This window comes from Bacillus rossius, chromosome 13 (genome assembly GCF_032445375.1).
Source record: "Bacillus rossius redtenbacheri isolate Brsri chromosome 13, Brsri_v3, whole genome shotgun sequence".
Lineage (NCBI taxonomy): Eukaryota > Metazoa > Arthropoda > Insecta > Phasmatodea > Bacillidae > Bacillus > Bacillus rossius.
This window is the reverse complement of record NC_086340.1, coordinates 31476475-31499853: the sequence shown is the minus strand read 5'-3', so window position 1 is coordinate 31499853 and position 23379 is coordinate 31476475. Positions and strand designations below refer to the sequence as shown.

General features: G+C 32.5%; 1 protein-coding gene across 1 annotated transcript in view; it reads left to right on the top strand.

Moving 5' to 3' along the window:
- Positions 1-23379, top strand: part of LOC134538429 (ATP-binding cassette sub-family G member 1-like) — a 203314-nt gene that overhangs the window by 121937 nt on the left and 57998 nt on the right. Inside the window, exon 5 of the mRNA XM_063379752.1 lies at positions 2860-3005. Within this exon, the coding sequence (XP_063235822.1) occupies positions 2860-3005 (146 nt within the window). The remainder of the gene's footprint in view (positions 1-2859; positions 3006-23379) is intronic.

The following is a 23379-nucleotide window of genomic DNA, read 5'->3' as shown; positions in this document are numbered from 1 at the left end:
TGCTGCTTCCTATAAGCCATTTTTGGAAACATTTGTTTATATTAGTGCGTGGTCTGTTGAGTTGATTTATGGCTTGAACTACAGAAAGTAACCGTCAGAAGCGCTATCTGTACCCTTTTAAGATAACCTAAGAAACAGCTAGGGGGTTTACAGTGCTATCTAGCGACGTATTCTATACACTACTGCGAGAGCAAAGCAGCTGTACTCATTCCATGGAGTGTATAAGGAAATATGGTAGAATTCCACCTCGTCCTTTGAACTTATGGCAAATTTCCGTTATGGTACTTTTCCGCCTTTTTAGAAGAGGCCAGATGAAATACTGTCATTATGGTTAATTTCCGATATGGCAGTCTTACGCGCTTCCTAGAGAATTTATGGTGTTTTATACTGTTTCTAGATTCTACGTAAATTAACAAATATTCTGCTTGAAATTCACTGACTATTATTAGTCATTTTTACTGGTACCTTCGTAAATGCACTGATATTGCTATAATATAAACAGGTACGTATCTTTTTTATTTAAAAAAATTGGTTGTCTGTAAAGTCGGTTTACGGACGATAATTTAACGTGACAACGTCATAACAAAACATTGATGAAATGATTGATCCAGAAGAAAAGTAAATATCATATTCGGCCTGAGACTGAGCCGTAATAGGTTTTTGCAACCAAACCATTTAGGCATTAAAAATATTATATTCTTTGAGGAAGAATTTTTTTTCTATCTTTTGGATAAAATCTACCTCTGCATACTTTTATGAATAAATTTGAATCATTTTTATTGAATTATCACTATTTTGTATGGATACAAAGGAGTGAAATAAAATGTACTATTTAATTAATAAATTTACTTTAATTTGCATTCATTATTCAAATATATTTATTACTTTTGAAATGTTACGTGCGCGGTATTTATTTTTACAAGTTCAAAAAAAAAATTTCGTGCCTGCCGGGATTCGAACCGACATCCTTACGATGAACTAATAGCACCTCTGGCCGCTCAGACAAGAGGCCACATTCGATAATTGGTAGTTTTAAATGGTATATTCCGTTTATAATCATTTTGTTCACGGTAGGGAAATAATATTATTTCGTTTTAATAACTCGATTTTATAACACATAAGCATCCCAAATACACCAAACTTATTTTTAAAGTGTTACAATATTTTTTAAAACTCTGCAAAATATCCCGGTTGTAATTTGAATTATTATGTGTAACTGTAAAACACCATTGTTGGTTCAAAACGTATTTGAATATTGAACATTACTTTTGAATAACCGTACCGATTGTGCTGAAAATCGGTGGACGATCGTTAAATTACATAATGTTAATAATTCAAACGACGAAAATATGATTGAAAAGTCAAATCGATGGTTATTCCAATAGAGTGGAAGAGAGATGACACGCATGCGTACAATGAGCGAACAGGAACATCCTAGTGGGACATCCGTAGTGGGACACTTTTTCGTGCGTGCAGCTGGCGTTCATAGATTTATTAGACGTCACGTCAAAAAACTTTAAAACTGACTTAAGCCAACAGCAAAACACTGTCTTTTTTTAAAAAATTCTTGTTTTGTTATTTACCGGAATGCAGTACTAGGAAGTCGGAATCCGAAAGTAGTCTCTCAAAATATCCTTTTATCTGGAACAACGAAGAAGTTTTCGTTTATTTGAAGTACATTCTCCTTTGAAAAGTCCGTAAACTTACTGTTATCTCTATAAGAACTGCTATTTCAGTACATGGCAAAGAAAACTTATAGCCGTACTTTACAGAGTTAGACGTTTATATTTGAATTGAATTTTTTATATCTTTTACACAATAGCACTAATTTTTTAAGTAATTTAACACTCAATTAGGCAAGCTTTCTTGCGTGTAATTTCTACAATACTGTTTATGCAATGTGCTTGTTTTAAATTACTACCCTTATTACCAAAAAAGACACACTCCTAATTATCAATTTTTTAATGTCTTTATCGTTTGCCACCATAGAATAAATATAAGTTAAATTGACATTAAAAATACAAATACCTGTTCAGAAACGCAAACACATACTGCAAAAATAATTAATCAGTGGTTTAATCAGTTCTTTGAACTTAACGAAAATATAATATTTAAGGTTTCAGTTTTATTTATATTTGGTAGATTTTATAGAAGTATGGGTGGTGTAATTTATTAAAAGCAAACAGATCAATGATTAATTGTAAACAGCAAACAGAATATTTAAAATAAGTATTAAATACTGAGTATATTAACTATAAATTGTTTAGTTAAAATGAAAAATGTACCAATTATAACCAAACTTATGGCGGTTACAATATTATACATGAACTAAAAACCGGTATAAGATGTATTTGACTGAAACTGGATTTTTAAATACCGGAGTTATTTTTTCAGTGAAACTTCTTTGCTGAGGCGGCTACAATTTTTGAGCGTTACGAAAATTCCGATCGCTGGAGGGCGATATTTAGGTATGTGGTAGGGTCACCGGAAGAGGAGAGGTAGAAATGACGCAGTATACTTGCATACATGCATTCTTGCACACTTGCATACTTGCAGACTTGAATACTTACAGACTTGCCATTCTTGCCATACTTGTACAGTTTCATACTCGCATTATTAAATACGTGCATACTTGCATACTTGCAGACTTAAAGACTTACCAATTGCATACTTGTGCATTTACATACGTGCAACCTTTCACACTTACATACTTGCATACTCGCATTATTTCATTTTTTTTTTATCTGATACCTCAGCTAAAGAAAATTATGTTTCCTATTCCTAATAATATAATAAGCAAGGAGTTTCACTTTTGTCATGTGTGGACTCCACGCAAAATATTTTTATTATTTTTTGTAGGTAGACGATATCTTGGAGGCAATGGGCCTAGAGAACACCAAAGAAACTGCTTGTGGAAAATTATCTGGAGGCCAGAAGAAGAGACTGTCAATTGCCTTGGAGCTGATTGACAACCCGCCAGTTTTATTCCTGGACGAGCCCACAAGGTAAGCGAATAACCACGTGTCTTCACAGGGTTGATTTCCTGTGGACGCCTTTATTTATCACACTGCGTACATACTGTTCCTTAGTGAAGTAGGGTTATAAGTGCGACGCTAGCTTCTGCTTCTAGCGTGGCATGGCCTCTAAGCTCATGATTCTTAACCGCCGCTAATAGGGAAAATATGAGATCTTAGTGGCAACCATTACATTATAAGTCAGATAAATGTAACTAAAGGTGTAATGAAATCCCCTTGGTGATTTCAAGAATCTGTAATGGGTTATCATGCCCAAAATTGTATTCTGAATGCTCTTATTTAAAACCAAATCCGAAAAAATCCGCCCTGTGCGTATTATTAAATTTATTAAATCTTTTTTACAAACAGAAACCACTCTCATAACTTCAGCAGATTTTAAATCACGTGTATTTTTTTAAGCTCTGCACACCGCATGTGTTCCCGGGTAGGTGGAGCACTTAATAGTCTTAGTAATAGCTTGACTCCGGCTTCCAAGGGCAAAACATTGATATCATTATAGAGTACTGATAATTGACATAATCATAAGGAAGTGCCTCAAGGATAGTGTTTAGAAGCATTTTCCTTGTATAATTAAACATGGTGTAAAGTAAGTGAAATGAAACCATCTAATCGCTAAGTTTCTCACTTGCCGTACCGTTAAAAAAAAAAAAAAAAAAAAAAAACATTAGCTTCATAAATCTTATGTAATTTTAGAATTTAATTTTTTATCTATTTTCTAATTGTGCGTGCAAATATGGGTATTTATAAAATAATTTAACAAGCATAATATAATGAGTCTCTCATATAAGAAACCCAGTTTTCTAAAATTAAGTATACTAATACCAAATGAAATACAGAGAAAATTTTCACATGCTACTAAATAAAGCATTCAGGTAAATTATTGATTCAAGATTTTATCAGTTAAAGTATATACTGAGTTTATTGATAGGCAACATCTTAGCTCTCGTTATACGGCATTTGATGGGAGTGTTTTCGTGAATGGAATGGAAGTCGCATGGAACGGAAGTGGGTAACATCTGCTATCTGTAGCGGGTGGCGCTAACCAAAGTTCACAAAAACCAAGGAAAACTACAAAGTAATAACTGCTTATTGAATTGAGTAAAATTGACAGAATTTTAATAATATTCCTTGTAAAAAATCAGGTCCATAGTCGAAGTTAAGTATTTTGTCAATCCTTGGAGCAACAAATAATTTTTAAATAAATCATGTGGTTTTGTAAACACGTGTCATTTGTTTGGAGAATTTAACATTTAGTACGATCAAATAAACGTTCGGTAGAATCAAATAAATATTATTTGAACGAAACAGCAAACATATATATTTTGTTCATAAAACGACCCTTTTTCTCAGTTAAACCGCGAACAGTTGTTTTATAATAATTTACTGGAATACCAAAATAACTTGGAGCTGACACTAGCTACAGTTCAGTAATGTTAATATAAGAAGCGCCTTATAAATCAACAGATGAAAATGATCGCCACCTGTAAATGAGAATTAATAAAAGTGTCCCTAGTGCAGTATTTAAAATACTGTATCAGGAAGGAAAAATAAATAAAGTCCATTATTTATTAAACAAATTTGAGTTTTGCGAAAAACTAACTTTTATTGATTTATGAGTGATATACTCAAAATAAAGAGTTTCAAAAGGTTAATCGAGAACTGCAAATAACACGATATCATGCTCTCAGTAAATGCTAGGACTGACATAAAAATATGACATTAACAACAAAAAACGTTAGAAAATACTTGTTTAGTAGATTAGCAATTAGATATGGTTAAATTATGAAATTATTTAAAACTATGTGCAAAAACACGACATTTTATAAGGAAAATCTGTTAAGATAACACCCCGTTTTTGCTAAATCACTTAATTCTTATTCCGGTTCATCTAATTGCGGTCTTCGTGGTTTCCAGAAACATGTTCTCACTCCAGCAAGGATCTGAGATGGCTTCCTACTAGATGCCCTCAACTGATTATTTGTCCCCGAGTGTGTTCTGTGTTTCCAACTCCAATGCTCTCACTGTTCACGAAACAGAAAAATTAAATTTTAAAAAGTGAGCAAGTTTTCCAGCAACTTTACCTTGGTAACGAGAAAATTTGTGTGTTTTCGTGTTGGAAATACTCTTATATTACGAAACGTGAACATGAAATGAAAGTAGAATTCTTTAAAATAATGCCAAGGATGACAAATATACGAAAACTGTGTTTTCAACTAGATTTCTGCACGCGAATCCCTCGTAGTTTTCACACCCGCCGCTAGAATAAGCTGCCGGGATAACTACGTTGAGTATTGAATAATTTGATTAGCAGACCGAAATTTTAAACTTTGGTTGTTTGAACCCTTGAAACAGGCATTTGGATCAACCAAACAAATCATTATTATCCAAACAGTATATTTGTTTAAAGTATAACACTTTCAACGAATATTTTTTTGCGCCAACAAATTATTTTGTTAGATCTAATAAACTATTTGGTTGGCGACACTGACTCGTCTGTTTTTATTTTGTTGGCTATGATCTATAAAACTGCTGTTGAAGTGACTCCATTAAGGTGCTGAAAAGTGAATATTGTAGGCATCGTTAAGTCTGATGAGTAAACCAAGGTACTTTTCGCAGTTTAGTGGACTTTTTGTAGGTAAATGAAATATTGTCCGTTACTTTAATTTTGCTTTGGTGTGTTACTTTTAGAAAATGTTAATCTTAAAAATGAATTAGGTAATACTCGGATACACAGCAATTTTATATTGGAAAGAAAAAAATCGAAAAACATGGTTTGCACTCACTACACAAGTCCCTAAAATTAAACTGCAGAGGATAATTTCTTAAAATCTACTGGTTCGTGAAAAATAACAGTTTAAAGCTTACATTACAATACCTGTCTTTTCACACTGCCGGCGCCATTTATTGTTTACCCGCGATCGTGTATCTCTTTGTTTATCACAACTGTGGCCAAGTATGGAGAGTTAAAAATCCGCTAATTATTTTCCGTTTTATATATTAAAATTTATCCCTGGGTTCTGTTGGCTTGATCCTGTGGTACGTGATGGTAGTAGGTGAATGGGCATTCTAAGACTGGCTTCGGCTTGAGGTGCCGGTGCGAGGTCCATCGTCTTGGATGACATTGACTTTTACAGAGACATCGGTGGCCATCTTGGATCCGCCACTTTGTTTTCTCTAACTTTCCTCCATTTCAATTACCGCCACATTGATTTACAGAACTTTCCGCCATCTTGGAATCGAAAGCCCCACTCCCTAATGTTGCATTTTCGTTACGATCACCAAATCCATAATTATTTTCTAAATATTTAAAAATAAATTAAATTTCTAAAAACAAATAATTAATAAAATTTTAATAAAATACTAAATAAAAAACGTATTTATGTCATGGAGAAATAGGTTCGAACCCGGTGAGGCAAAAAAATGGAGGCAGATCCTTCCTCCACAGAAGCCGCTGGCAAACTGAACTCCCACCACTAATGTGAAGGTATATATAGACAGCTAGTATGATGTCATGTCCGCCATCTTGTTTTCGTCTGCTGGAGGCCTCCGTTTTATTTTATTTTTTACTAGAGTGCACTGCCGCCATTGCAGTTTAATTTTTCCCGCTAGAGTGCAGTAAACGTTTATTATTACTGTGGTTTATACCATCTTTAAACTTGTATGCCATCCTGAACATTAGTAAATATTAAGTCATAACATCGGGAAAAATTCCCAAATTCATTAAATAAATTTGCAATTAATATACTGATTCATTTGATCAGTTTCTGTTCTTGGTTCGATACCTGGGCAATGCAAAAAAAAATTAATTTAATTTTTAAAAAAATCCATTTCAATAAAATATAATGGAAAGTCTTAAAATAAGCTTGGTTTCCTAGCAAACCAAGGTAGCTACAGTAAGCCATTGATGACATATTGACCGTAATATTGAAAAATCGTAATAATTTACCCAGAAATTCGGGGGTAAAATCCAAAATTCATCAAAAAACACTTATTAATACACTGATTAAATCGATGTAATCATGTCTCTGTTTCGATAATTAATCAATGCAAAAAATTATTTTAGACAAAAACAATATTTAATCAATCATGTTCAAAATCGTATAAGTAGTCTAAGTTACTCATAAACCAGTCACCAGTAAGCCGATTAGGCCCCATCTTGGTAATTTGTATTTATTGACCTAGAAATTCGAAAAAATTCCACAAAACATAAAAAAATTCACTTATTAAAATAGTGATCGAGGCGATAGATTTTCGTCCTAGGTTTGATTCTCACCCAGTGATAAGGATAACTAAACAAAAAAATAAATTTTATATTCTGTTTCCCATAGCCTTTCGTGGAATTTATTAATCATTCACCGTGAAAAAACAATTCTAGACAAAATACCTGTCCAACGGAATCAAAAACGTTAACGCTATGCTTAACATTAAAATCTAATTTTTCAATACTTATAGAATACATCCCGACCAGTTCATGTACAATGCTATACATGTAGGCCAAGTGTCTTCGGACCACGAGAACAGATCATTAACAATGTTATGTATAGACTAGACATTTCCGACCTCATGATCTTCTTCCTTGATAACTAATATAACATATTTCAAGCAGTCAAGACAAAGTATTTGAACTGTCAGACTTAAAGTATCGATAAAATCAATTACAAAAATGTAAACCAACGAAACATATATTACGGTTCCTAAGGACCAATAAACCTTGAAAAATAGTTTATCAAGACCAAGAGGTTTTAAAATAGTAAATATTCAAAGCTACTTCAGATTTGTCTACCAACATTTTACAAAAACACACAAACAACAATAGGCAAGAACACACAGTACACACACCAAACGCGTAGTATACACAGTACACACACTGAACACACAGTTTACACTCTGGACGTACAGTACACACACTGGATGCACAATACACAAACAGTACATTCAATGGAGCACAGTACACACAGTACACACACTTAACACAAGTACACACACCTATACGTGTTTAGGCCCCTATTCGAGGACCCCATTTTTTACCCTTAAATAGAGGACGGGAATACACAAACACTAACGTAGCTTCCGAGGACTATTACTTTAGCAAGCATATCAGAGGACCTGTCAGACTGAGGACCTTCACACAAAGTGTGTCTGGTGCTTTATCCGAGGACTGTAAAGTTTTACAGTTAACTGCAGGACTAGCAAAATCAGTATAAATGTTTCAACAAGACAGGGTTCCTGGTAGTCGTGTAGTCGAACCAGTGGTCCTTGCTAAGGTGATACGGAGTCGATTCTCGGGGTTCTTCCGTTTTCTTCCCTCTATAATCCCGCTGCTGCTCCATTTACATTTGACTTCGCTTCATCGTTACTAAATACCTATATGTTATAATTTCCGTAAAAGTTTTTTTTTTGATAAAACCACTTATCCGAATTTGTGTAAACATACAAAAAAATATATATTTTTTAACTGAATTAAAACATAAATTTCGCTCCAAAAACTTCATTTATTTAAATGTTATTCACGAAAAAATTGTTATGATGATTAATTTTTCTATTAATTGAGATTTTGAACTATGAATTACAATTCAATATTTATAAGAGAACCCGTAGAACCCCGTTTTTCAGTTCTATATGTTCCAATTCCGATATAAAAAAATAATTAATGTTTTATTTGAAGACATCAATTCTGCTGGTATTGAACGAAGGTTTCAACCAACCTAAATAATAAACTAGATAAAACTAGTGATTTAAGAATAAGAAGTCAGAACTATATCCTACTTATCGTATTAAAGGAAAAATTTAATTTTCATACATATTAACATAGAAATCTCAACGTATAAAATATTTAAAAACCAACAAATAAATTCTCAACGAAATGTTTAAACAACAGTGCAACCAATAATAAGTGTGATACAATTACAAAAATGTATTCAGTTACATTTTATAAAAATTAAAAAAATTAAGGTGTAATTAGTTTTTGGTAAGAGAATAAAACTTTCCGAAATTCTTGTCCAAACGAATGTTATTAGTTTCACGAAAAAACTGAATTACGAACTTTAAATAAGAACTATATTCTACGAAAAACAATGGACATTAAATAGTTTAGAATATTGTTTCATGTTTAATATTTAGACCGCACGGTTATATTTACACACCAGCTTAAAATCAATTCTTAACCGAAGACTGTGTACTGCACCAATCAATCTAAGGACTTTTACACAGTTTGATATATACTATTTCATGTTAAATAAGAGTACCGCGTGGTCATTTACACATCAGTTTAAGCTCAATACTTAAACGAGGACTGTGTACTGTACCACTCAACCTAAGGACTTTTACACAGTTTTATATACTGTTCCATGTTTAATAAGAGGACCACATGGTCATTTACACACCAGTTTAAATTCAATACTTAACCGAGGACTGTGGATTGTACCACTCAACCTAAGGACTTTTACACAGTTTCATATACTGTTCCATGTTTAATAAGAGGACCGCATAGTTATACCGCGTGGTTATATTTACACACCAGTATAAACTCAGTAGTTGACAGAGGACTGTGTATTGTACCACTCAATCTAAGGACTTTAACACAGTTGGATATATTGTTCCATGTTTAATAAGAGGACCGCATGGTCATTTACACACCAGTTTAAACTCAATACTTAACCGAGGACTGTGTATTGTACCACTCAATCTAAGGACCTTTACACAGTTTGATATACTATTATATGTTTAATAAGACGACCATTTGGTTAAATTTACACACCGGTTTAAACTAAATACTTAACCGAGGACTGTGTATTGTACCACTCAATCTAAGGACCTTTACACAGTTTCCAGGGTGGTGTTGTTTTTGTGTTAGGGCGCCACTCCCGTCCCCCTCTTCCCCTCCATCCACACTCCACCCTGCCCGCTCGTCAACATGCTCCATCGCAACTTGCAGTTCGTGGAAACGTGCGACTCTACACAAAGTCAGCTCAACACGTGTGTCTTCTCTCCAGTGCTGACAACTTATTCGTCACTCAGTGGCGGATCCAGCTTCAAATTTTGGGAGGGACCGATGACCCAGTACCTCCTACTTTAATTGTGCGTCCGAAAAATTCTAAAACTAACAGCTTCTCAAGGGGCTATTTGAACACATGTATGACGTCACGTAAACATAAATTAGATAAACAAGTATCACAAAAAAATTAAAAAGTATTAAATTGAAATATTGAACCAAATTCTAAAGGTCATATGCGGCAGGAAGCCTATTATATTTTTTCACACTTCAGTTTTTCGACAGTTTTTTTCTTTCAATGCGAAGTAGAGAAAAATCATAAAACGTTACCTGGTCCTAACCATCTCAGTGAACAGATATTTATTTCCAAACTTGGCCTTCCAATGTGCGCGAACTTACCACAAAAACTCATACATTCCCCTAACCTTTGTATTTTGAAATGCCTAGATTCCTAATGTACCAATTTATAAAAATACCAAATAAATATTGGAATAAAATGTACTTATAAACAAAGTCCTCGTCATCAGCATACATAAATTAAATTTTTACATGTGAGATTTTTATAATAATCACATACCAAATTGTATTTTTGTCGCCATAATTTTATTAATTTAGAAATTTATCTTGCTTCAAAAGGTTGAACCTTTATTTTTTTAATTGAGAATGTTATGGTTTTTTGTGCATTTTCCATTTGAATCTCCTAAATGAAAAAAATTATGGTCTGCGATTTTTAAATTTACTCCATAGAATAATCTATTCTCCTACAAAATACTAACAAATCACAGACAACACTTTAAAAGTTCTGTTATCATGTAGATGAAACTAGAGATAGATAGATACGTCAATTTCTTCAATACCAACTGGACACTGTTCAGTCTTGAAAAGAAAGATGTATGTTCATATGTTTAAATATAGAGAACACTTACGAAACTGATTATACAGTAGAAAATTTTTGTATTTATAGATCTTTAATGCACCTGTACAGTAAGTTTAGGCTAAGGTTATTCTTCGAATAACTTTTGTTTCTGCTTTGATCGAAAACTTTTGACGAGATACATTCCGATAATGGTTTTTATGTTTTTATAGTACTTCATGAAAGTTGTATAATTCTATGGGAGTGAAATGTACAAATGAAATATTCGAAACATATAAAGAATATCAACTTGAAAGTGTTAAAAACAATAATAAAGTTTTATAAAAACTATGTGATTATCACCATGTATGCCCTTATGTGTTCTTATTTGATTAGCATGCCGCTGTTTTAAATAAGTAATGAAGATGGGGTTGGAGAACGTTAGTTTAAATGTTTTGCATATCATAGCCGGATATATTTAAGGAGGTTGGGCAAAGGGGCATTAGTTCAGGTGGCTTGTCACATTGTGTGGGTTGGGGAGAAGTGAGTGGAACATTGTGTATAAATGTTATTTATTTATATACAAATAAAAAAATATTTTATCATATTGCATTACAACAAAAGATAAGGTACAAATCGGGCAAACTTTCGGCACCGGAATAGTGGAAAAAAAAAAAAAAAAAAAAACATATGCCGATCCTAAATACCGAAATACCTATGATGTAAATATCGGTAAATTACGTATTTTGTGATGTCATTTCTGTAAAAATATTTACATGAAGCGCTCAGTTTATCAGTGAAAACTGCCTACCACAAACAAATTTTAAGTTCTTACTTCCAAGAACCCTTAATGAAAGTAGCATTTTTCGTGGTTAGTCAGGAAAAATGTATATCAGGGGAGACAATATATATTTAGTTTCCTTGAAACGTGTTTATGTCCAATCGAAGTGTTGAAACAGCGTAAACATTTCAAGCGTTGGAGTAGAACGGGGGAAGGGGTGAAGGAGGGTGGGAGGTTGGGTGGTTGGGTGAGTGGGAGGGAGGCAGGCAGGCAGGAAGGGAGGGAGGTAATGCGGTACTCTCAACCCATTCTTAACCAAGTGCAACGTTGCCAAATTAGCGCAGTAGCTGTGTGTGGGATAGCTCACTTGCATTTTTCCAACGTTGCCTGAAACTGGTATCAATACACACACCAACAACAGAAGAGATATCTAGTATGTGAGCTTGGAAAGTAAGAGAAATTAGAAAGGGAAAAAAGATTAACTGTTACTAAAATACTGTTTACTCGCAATGATAATTAATTTTTTTTCCCTTGTTTTAATACATCTATAATGAAGAGGTGGAATGAACATGACATACGACGCGTGAAAACATGATAGCGATAAATAAATAATATGTTTGTTCGTATTTATAGATTCATAAAGAAACGCACATCTACGCATTAAAATCAAAAATGTTTTTTCAAACACTTTTGTATTTATTTACTTACACAGGTACCGAAATGGATGACTGAGTAAAGCTCAACAAATTTAAAACAAACTACCTCGAAAACCCCAACTTGTAAAAGTGTTAATTCACAACTCAAATTCTATTTTCCCGACAGAATGGTCAATTCTTAAAACCAGCATTTATTTATAGTCACAGAAAATGGCATCGAATGAAAGAAAAACTGATAGTAGAACTGAAATAGGGTATTTTTCATAGTAAAGGTAACTAGAGATGATATTTTATTATATTTTTGATATATGTCTACAGAAATGACTTAACAGTTGTCTGTAAAAGTGCATTAAAATTTAATTGCGATACCTACTTTTTGCGATTATCGTTTTAAAACTGCATGTTAAAGACATAAGTAGATAATATCATGTACATATGTAAGAACGCAATAACTTGCATTAGCATATGGGCGCAAGTTTGGTTTCGATGACACAAATTCACTTTGTGAGAACTAATTTTCATAAAAAAATCTAACCTATCCAGTTTTTATTATCGTTACTTACATGATATTGACTACGAGAACTTGTGCAAAACCAATTCCCATATCTTCGCATAAAGTTAAATCTAATAATTTATTGATATTACAAAAAAATAATTATACAAAATATTTATACGTAAAAAGACGTGCATAATTTAAATTAGCAGGCTATACATTATCAAGAAAATTCCCTTAAATAATACTTTCGTTGCACGGTTATCTTATTATAGTGTTGATGACAGCAGGAATTGCAACATAATTATTAGAGTGGAATCCTAACCAAATGGATGCCAACTCGGCCCTTATTTTTAGTACATTTAAAAATAACAAATAATATTTAATAATGTATGTTTTTAAAATATTAATTGAATATTAAGTACGAAAATTATATCACTAAAATTATTTATGTAGGTATGTTTATAAAGCAAGGCAAGGTTAAAATTTAACAATTCTAAATAAGTAAAACTACTTTAACCAACTATCTCTGTTATCCGTCACTACTTGTATGCGATTTTTTATGAAACGTTATTCATGCTGTTTCCGTAAAAAAAACAGAACATTGCTTGAATAAAGCTCGAGCTGCAAATAAACAGAAGAAAATGACTTCTTTTTATTAGGATGTAAACAATTTAACTTAAAGAAATTCTCCAAAGTCCGTACATATGTACACATTGTACAACATTGCACATTAAATAAACTATGTTATACTAAATTGGTAAATAAAACTACTATATATGTTATCTAATTAAACATGGCTTTCTATTTTTCCCAAATAATTTAAAATCTCGTACTACTTATTTACTTATATTTAAATGTAACTGTTCACGTTTGAAATTGAATTTCTATTGTCCGTCTATTAAATTATCCGTCATAGGACCGGTCCCGAGGGTGACTATTAAATAATTAGGTTTTACTTAAAAAATATGTTTAGTCTGTAAATGTTAGAATAAAAATTAAATCTGTGTAAATTGGAAACAAATAAATATTGAATTAAGATAGATTTCAACTTACAAAACGTGATTGGTTTAAGTTACTAAGCCATGACCTAACACACTTTCACTCCGCCACGAATATCTAAATTGGTGTAAATATATATACTTTCAAAAACATTATGTATGTTTTAGGTACACTTTTTTCTAATCACACGATGTTTGTCTGCTAGTGTTAAGGTTACTGTGGATAAATTTTTACGGTTTTTCCACTATCTTTGACGTCATCATCCCCTAACACAACAGCAGACTTGAAACCCAGATTTTTCCATTCTCTTTAAATTTTCAAATCCGGAGTTTGTAATTGTGCCTATCACTTGCTTTGTCTTCCTTTTGATTGTAACACATTCTAGCATCACCTTTTGTTTCATCCAACGAGAGAACTGTAAAGCGCTCTCTTGTTGACACGATAGCAATTGAAAACACAAAATCTCTCAAGAGAGCAGCTGCTAACGGTAAAATAATTATTTTACTAAAGCTTCTATAAAAACTCAAAGATTTCCAAAACAACAGTAATTTAGCAGGAAGGCACGTGTTGTCTGACCGCATGTTGCTAAAAACCAGCCCAAGGAATATAAAGTAGACAGAGATTTCACCCTTAGAATAAACATGATTTCTGTTCCCCCCCCCCCCCCCCCCCCCTCCTCCTTCTGCTACTATCGGCTATAAATGATTCTGACGCTACTAACACAGCATAAAACCAAATAATTTAATTTTGACCCAAAATATATTAAATTCTAGGTTTTCTTCGGAATTCATCCAGTACAGGATTTGGTATTTTAATACACATATACGTTTAAATAAAAAAGTCTTACGTTGTATTTCCTTGTCTTGATATTCATGTCAAAAAATTTAAGGCTTTGTTTAATGTTTTATTACAGATTAAATGTGTTTAGATTATAAAATACTTGATTCACACTCCATTAACATCTTTGGGTTCTAAAATAACTTTATTAATTTACATAAATTCCCATATATTGAAATACATTATTGACAGAAGTTATAAATATCGTAAAAATGCAAATAGGAATTTAAAATTAGTGCCTTCAAACACTCGATTGTTACATTAATATACACATGGGCACAAAAATATTAATATACATGTCTGTATTGAAATACAAACTTTTGTCGAGGTAACGCTGCTCATTTATATTTGATGCAATTCCCATTATTTAACAGCTATGCATCCTGTTTATTTTTTATTTAATTCATAAGCCAGACGTTTGCCAAATAAAACGATATTTTCTTGAGCTCGATTAAAAAAAATACAAGGACTTCACCCTGACCGTGTAACATTTGTTGATTTACTTTTTTTTATTTAAAACCATTTGTTAAATGGTTTCCTTAAAACTTGAATAGTAAACTTTATTTTCTTGGGTGTAATATATATATAATTTAACTCTGAATGTGAATGGCATTTTGATATTAGTACAGACGAATCGTTAGTGTTAAATAAGCACATCGTGAGACCTATCTTGTGACGACCCCCTGGGCTTCCCCGTGACGTCACGACTTCCAACCATGTTCCCGTTACTCCGCCGCGCCGGGGCAGTTATGGCCCTAACGCCCTTGGCGCGGCCCACACGGTGTTAGATGGAGACTTTCTGCGATTCTGACTTGTGCTCCAGGACACTTTTTTTTTGTTCTACCTTTATTTAACGAATTATTTTTAAAAAACTTAAAACCTTTCGCTTTAGATTTTCCAACCTTCATGCCGATATAAATTATTTTTTTGACAAAAATGGTTAAATACCTAAGCATCACTAACGCCTTTTTAAACACTTTAAACGTGAAGTTTCAAATCAGTTTCAGGTATATGATATTATTTCTTAGTTATCATAGAGAATAAAATTTTGAAATTAATAATCATTTTTAATGATACTACTCATCTTAGATAAGCTTCTTTAGTTTACAGTAAATGCAAGGATAGTATTTATTTAAAATTTTCATTAGCCTTTATTGCCATAGAAGTTCTAATTTCCAGTGCTAAGTATATATTAGGGCCTACTGCCACAGCTACATAACCAAGCTTGCATCTAATAATTAAATCCATGGCATTTAGACTGAAAAGCAGGCTCGCTCGATAATACAGTTCATAGCTATCTTTAGAAAAAAAATATTTGCCAATCAAAAAGTTAAACATTTTTATAAAAATATATTTTATACAATACTTGATTTTTTAAATGTATAGACAATTGGTTTGAAACAATTCATTACAAATAATTTCAGCCACTTTGAAAAATAGGTCACACAAAATTTATACCTACGCGTGAGATAAAAATGTAGCCGGCCTTAGTTTCATTTTTGACTGAAGTCAGTCGATAGTTAACTTAACAAAACTAGCTTTCCGTCTGCTTTAAAATAAATAAGTGTTGTTTTATTATTATGAGCTTATCTCATTCCTATTTTCTATGACCTGAAGATTGTACATGAAAAACATTTGTTTAGATAAAAGTCAACTTGTTACTGGTTGTAAGTTTCACACGCTGTGAAAAATTCTGTTTGACGTTTTAACCAAGTCATGTTTGAAAATAATCTAATAATAAACATATCCAACAATTTTCCAGTAACAATAACATAATAAGTCTAAATAATAAATAAATTATCATCAGATAGTTTACTTAGATTTGAAACTAGGACTAAATTATCATATAAAAATAAAACTATTTTAGTGACAGCTGCAGAATAACACTACCATTGTAACATGGAAAAAATAATAATATGCTAAGCAATGGAGCCTTTTCATAGAATACATGTTTCATAATTTTGTTAAGTATATTCTTAAACTTCAAATATTACAAAAGGCATATTGCATGACTAATAATTTAGCTTTTTCCAACCGTCTGTACATACAAAACATAACACACTACATAACACACTACATAACACACTACATACATAACACACATACGCACACTTCGTTCACAGTAACATGAATAGTATTGGAATTCTTTCAATTTATTGTAACAGATTTTGGAAGTAATTTATAACACCAAGTATATTTTGTTCATTTTATTTCAACCAATTTAAACTGCACAGTATGAATAATTTACAATTTTCATTTGTTTATTTATTTTATATTGTTACGTAAAATAAAAACTCATAAATAATAGTTATTTTATTTACAAATTTAACTAAATAACTACATATAACGCGTGTGCTACGAAGTTTTGGTGACGGTTACTTACGAAGTTCATAAAAATCAGAGTCGCTAAAAAAATTTTAAATAATTAAAAATTCTTAAAATGTAACTTATATTATATTTTTTAGATGACTTGCAAACTTTCATATATATTAACACAACGATAAGAGCGTTTTCATGTGACACTTGTCACATAACGTCGTGAAATTTATGTGAAAAACTTGAAAAAGAAAGTTTGATTTTTGTGCTTCAAAGATTACACACAATCCCCTACAAATTAATAGCTATAATCCATAATTCATCCCAACCTATTCAAACAGAGGCATAATACAAAATCCCACTCTATTGACGAGGAATCCAACCCATGCCCAGGACGGATCTAGGGCTTTCCTTCAACGGGGTAAAAAATGTGTTTGCGATTCCCACTCACAATGTATTACAGACTAACAGCAAAATTATTCATTTGCATCCGTGTACATTATAGACCTAGTATAAAATTAAAGTTAACATTCGTCCAACCCGTGTACTTGCATTTCATTTCACAGGTTTTAGTATTAAAAAATATTTGGTTTGATGAAGCACGGACTGGATAAAAATTATTAATTTTCCTAACTAAGAAATGTGGTGAATGTAGCCGACGCTCGGTGGGTTTACTTGGGGCTCTCTCGTGTTTGATCAACCCTTGAGGAAACTATATTTTAAAAAGATAATAAAACTTTTGTCGCTATTTATTACATACAGCAAGCACTACGCGGCTTTCACGAGGGACTTCCAGAAAAACAATCTGTCGCTCTCATGCCCACCCTTCTTTTCCTCCCGCGGATCAAAACAACTGCATTCCATGGTGAACACACCACAGATTGCACAAGTCACTGGTGATGTTCTGGCTTGCGATGCTCGAGCCGATCCCCCAAGAGAGACTTCACTCCTCACAGCACCGAGTCGGCACACAAGTCACACAAGTGATTCAAAGCCCACTATCGCCAGGCTCAGGCTTACACGCTATATTAATTCTTCCCCCTCCCCCCCCCCCTTGCTTATTTTTCATTTTCTATCAATAAGTATTGGTTAATAGATAGTACCATTGAATGGTAGTACTGCTAATTGAATATAATATTTATTTTGCGTGTGTTGTTCTGTCACAGATATGTGTAACTGATATTTAGAAAGTGTAATATAACGGGCGTAAAATGTTGCGTAAGTGTTAATTATTAGCAGTTTCGCAACTGTCTACATTCATTTTGTTGTAGGAGAACTACAAATGCAAGAGAGTTCTAAAGATAAAATCTACAGAAATAGCATTTATAGTAGAGAAATGTCGTAAAAATGAAGTCATCAACATACGCAGGCCGGGCTCGGCTTGGCTTCAAGGTCACAGGTAGTGGAGTTAGGGCGGAATTCATAGTGGTGATATAAGCAATACTTGAAAAAAGTACTGCTTATATGCATGCTTAAGTATGGCATTAAATTCATAGCGAACAAAAAGAGCACTGCTTATTAGGACTACTTCAAATAATACTTCACGAAGCACTGCGTCAAATAAGTACTGCTCAATACGAATTCACAGTCATGAAATAAGTTTGCCTTGTTTCGCAAGTATTCATAATCTAATAAGCCATGCTTATTCATTGATATAAGTAATACTTCATGAAGTGGGCTAACTAGGTGACTCAAGTACGGGTACAGATTTGTTTGTTGTAAGGAATAGGTTCTGTAAGGTATTAATTCCCGTTAATTTTTCCATATATTAAATTTAAATTGAGAGAGTAAGCAAATTCAATTTGGGGAAAAGAAACGAAACAAATAGTTGCCGCTTAGTTTTGTAAACAATACAGGCTACATACATAACCTCTTCTGCAGCTAGCGTATTGTTTCGCTACCACGTGGTTAACTTCACCCGCTTATAGATCTAGAGCTGTAGCAAACCGTATGTATTCGGTACTGAGTAACGGGTGCGCCATCTAGTAACCATTAACGAAACGTTACACACGGCTGCATCTCGTTACTCGCATTTTTCGTAAGTTATGTTTTACGCATGCGCGCGCATATTAGATGAATTTACGTTACAAAGAACGATGTTTGTTTATTAAGTAAAGTATAATTTGGAAATTCGTCGTCCAAGTTTTTTTACTATTTATTAAAGGTATTGTATGTGTAGACAAAGTTTGAGAATGGAACAGAAACAATGTAAGAAAGTATTTTTTTACAAATTAGAAATATGTATGTTTTTGTTTTTTATCATCGCGTATTTTCATGTTTTTTTGTTCTTATCTTAAAAGATATAATATAAAAAAGCCACTCTAATGAGATTTTATTGTTTCTTGGTTAACAAAACTGTTAATTATCAAATATTGTTAATTGTTTATATTCTATTTATTATTATGTACGCGACGTCATACTGTACGCCGCGTGCAGTACGCGTACGGAATACGACTCGATTCGTTGCTGCAACATAACATAGCATATGCGGTATCAGAAGTAACTAGTAACGTAACGATACGATAGTAACGAGTATAAATTGTTATAGTAACGAATACATACGGGTACGCTTTTTTTTCGTAACTTTTACACCTCTATATAGATCACAGACACAACATAATTTAACAACACAAACATTAAAACCATATTTATGTAGTTGTAAATTCGTTTTTAATACATGTTCATATTTATGTTATTCAAGTTCACTATCAAATAAAGTATAAATATCATCTTACGTATTAATTTAATTATTTTAATCGCATATATGGTTTGAAACGTGGGCATTTTTATTTTCAAACAGGTAAACTATGTATTTACAGCAGTATATTTGCTTGCGTTACGTTGGCACAAAATTCGTCCTTTACTTTTTGAGATACTTCATCAAGTACAGCATGGCCAATATAAGTAGTGCTTGTTCAAGTATTACTTCGTCAAGTATAGGTTTATGAATTCATTGCTGGAATAAGTACTACTTGAAGAATAAGCACTACTTTATAAAGTATTACTTATTCGCCAAACAACCCTTTGACTATGAATCCCGCCCTTAAAGGACGGGTCCTGTTGTTTTTCTGTAAAATAAGTTTATTATGTTGGGTGGGGGAGGGGAGTGGAGAGGTTTGTAAGCTGTCACCAGCCACCTACCCAATAGCAAGATAGGCACACATAGTCTAGCCGTGGTTTTACAACGCTCCTGACTGTGCGACCGGCCGAACCAACAGCAATTAGATACGGCACGCGGCAGAAGCGCCACGAAATCTTCGGCTGTGCACTTGATTTGCGCTGTAGGACGCAGCAAGCCTTGATCTTTACATTTAATGACCAATGCTTAGTCGGAGGAATTAGATTCGTTTTTCTGCGAGTCCGCCAGGATTCTACTCTAAATTAAAAATGAAAAAAAAAAATCTTTACAGAAATTTGTAACATAAATTAACCTGCCATCTGTAATAAGAGACCAGCATTTAGTTATGAATATACCTTTATGAATACGTCCTGTTGACAGCGACGAGTTTTGTTATGACTGCAGAATTTTTAAAATTAAACTTTATGCAGACACTAAACGCATTTATCCTTAATTCTTAATCTATTATTTGCAATAAACTATTTGTTCAGCTCCAACTTAAAAGGCGTATATCATATTTGGAAAGCACTAATAACCATCAGTTGTACATTTATGGGTTATTTTTTCGTGATAAACCTTCAGCCGAAGTTTTTTTGAATTCTTACTCATACTGGATAGCATAAGTTCTTCTTCATTCTACTAACGGCACATATATCCATGATCTTAAATCCTTTCTCTATTAATAGACGTACATATGTCAATGAAGCAAAATTTCCTTGAATACACCAGCAATAGTCTCCAACAATAAAACCCTTACATAGGTTGGTTACTAAATGAGATTTTCTCCATGGTATCTTAGCTTCCTACATATAAAGAATAATATAATAACAGTCATGCATTACAAATAAAAAATAAAAATAATTAATATGGCTTAGGAAAATATTACCTATTATAGATAATATTAACACATGTAATAAATATTTTCTTTCGTTTCACAATCATGATCCTTGATTTATCTTCTCTTTGAAAATTTTATTTTTTACTTCCAAAATTTTCCTTGGTCCTGTATATTATTTTACTTACCTTTGTAAATGATCAAATCTATAGGGAACAGTCGGTTAAATTACTTGTTTCCTTCGTTTATGCGAAGTGGAAATTAACAGAAATACCGGCCTTCCTAATTAAAATCACTGTGGTTAAGTAACGAATGGTACATTGTGCGTACCTCTTGTATTTCGAATCTGATTTTTTAACAGTTTAACTATAAAACAAATGCGAGTAATTAAAAGCACGTTTTTAAATATTACTATAAAAGTGTTATTCAACATACCTAAAGTTAGTATTACTAAATAAAAGTAAATAATTTTATGATAAGCGGGGGTGAATATGTCAACGCAACTTAACAGATCAATACAGTTGCTAAGTTATTTAAATGCACTGTATTTATTTCAGTAATATACTTATTTTCTAGTAAACGTTTTAGTCCAATTTTTTATAGCGCGAGTGTAATAAATACTATTCATTATTAAATTATTTGTTAGGGGCTAGTTTTAGAAAACCAAAAGGTTATGCAAGTTTTGTTTCCAACAGTTAACCGTATTAACACGTCCGTGTACCACAACATTATCTAGTGAGAAGTTAAAAACATAAATTTCAACAACAAATAGGTTTATTGGTTTAAATTTTTTAATGGCTTTTAAGTAGATAAGTTTCTTACATTATTTACGATTGGTATATTTCGTGTGCCTTTGCTGGCTATAAACAAGAGCGATTATAATAACAAATAAGTAATTTATAGACAACATTCCATTATCATGTTATGAATTAAAATTTGTTTCTAAACAATTATTATTAATAAAATAAATTAAAGAGAGGTAAATAATAATTTTATAATACATTCCTAAGAACTACAGCAGAAAATTTAAATGTGTAAGTGAAACACATTTCTCAAACATGCATGTTATTCGGAAAGTCTTGTTTTGCACCACGCGCGCAACGCGTGAGAAGAAGACGTGAGAGGATGACCTTGCGAAAGGGTTGGTAACCTTCCAGGAAGGAGTTAGCAACGCAGCCGGCCTACGCCTCCTCTCCTGCTGAGACTGCGCCCAGACGCGTGCTGGAGCCTCTGGCCCTCTATGTCTCCATTAGAAATGTGCTTGCTGTGTTTATTCTGTGTTTTGACTGTTAAGTTGATTAAATGACCAGTCTGGAATCTATACTATTTTGAAAATAGTATCACATTATTTCTCCAATTTTAAATATTAAATAAGATTGACTCATTCCTCTACAAAGCTCTTGAAACTATCAGTTTTTTAAAATCACAATGGTGAAAACGGTGCGAAGATTTATTTTGCATATGGATACCTGTCCCGCAGCCGGTCTGTATTCGAATGATTCAACCATGCAACTTCGAAATCTTCTTAAGAGGATAGGAAAAGTAGCACGTGCATGACTGACGAAAATATAAATACAAAAATAGAATTTGAGCGACCTCAAAGAATACAACGGGGTTTGTTATGTCGTCTAAATATTTTCACTATGGTGACCTGAAGTACAGAGAAAGTAAAAAAAGACAATATTTAGTTTTAAAATTTTTAACTTTCTTCATAAAAAATGGGCTTTAAAATAAAATTATATGGAAAGAAAAAATTGATTGTAAAGTTATAAAAATCAGTTAAGTTAAACCTCTACAATAACCAAATAAAAGAAAGAAATTCATAACTATTTTCGTTTTCAATTTTTAAATTAATGTGAAAATAATTTAAAATTATTATTTTGTTAAAATATTTAGTAATTATATTGCTTTTTCTTTTATGATTTCAATAATTTTACAGTTATGTTTATTTCATAGATTGTATTTTTTTCTAGGGTTTCACAAGCCATTATTTTATTTTAAAAAAATTCGACTAAAAATAACAATACACTCTATTATTTCAGGAAATCCAGGTCTCCATAATGAAAAGATCTAGTCGCCCAGATTATATATATAGATAGATAGGTAGATAGATAAGATAGATAGATAGGTAGATAGATAGATAGATAGATAGATAGATAGATAGATAGATAGTTTCTCAAAGATGTTTTTGGTCAGTTCGCCATATCTTCCTTACAACTTCAAAATTAATGATTTAATAACGTAAATAGACAATTTACAAAAATTAATGTTTTGAAATAAATTATTATAAAAACATGTTTATAAAAGCCTTATTTTGGTCACAAGTCTACGCCATTTTTGAGATTGCCATAGCTATATAAATAATCTTACATGCATGACAGCTGTTGAAGCGAGTTAACCGAAGTAAGTTCCACATACTTTTATAACTTAATTTGCAACATAACTTATATAATTTTTTTCAT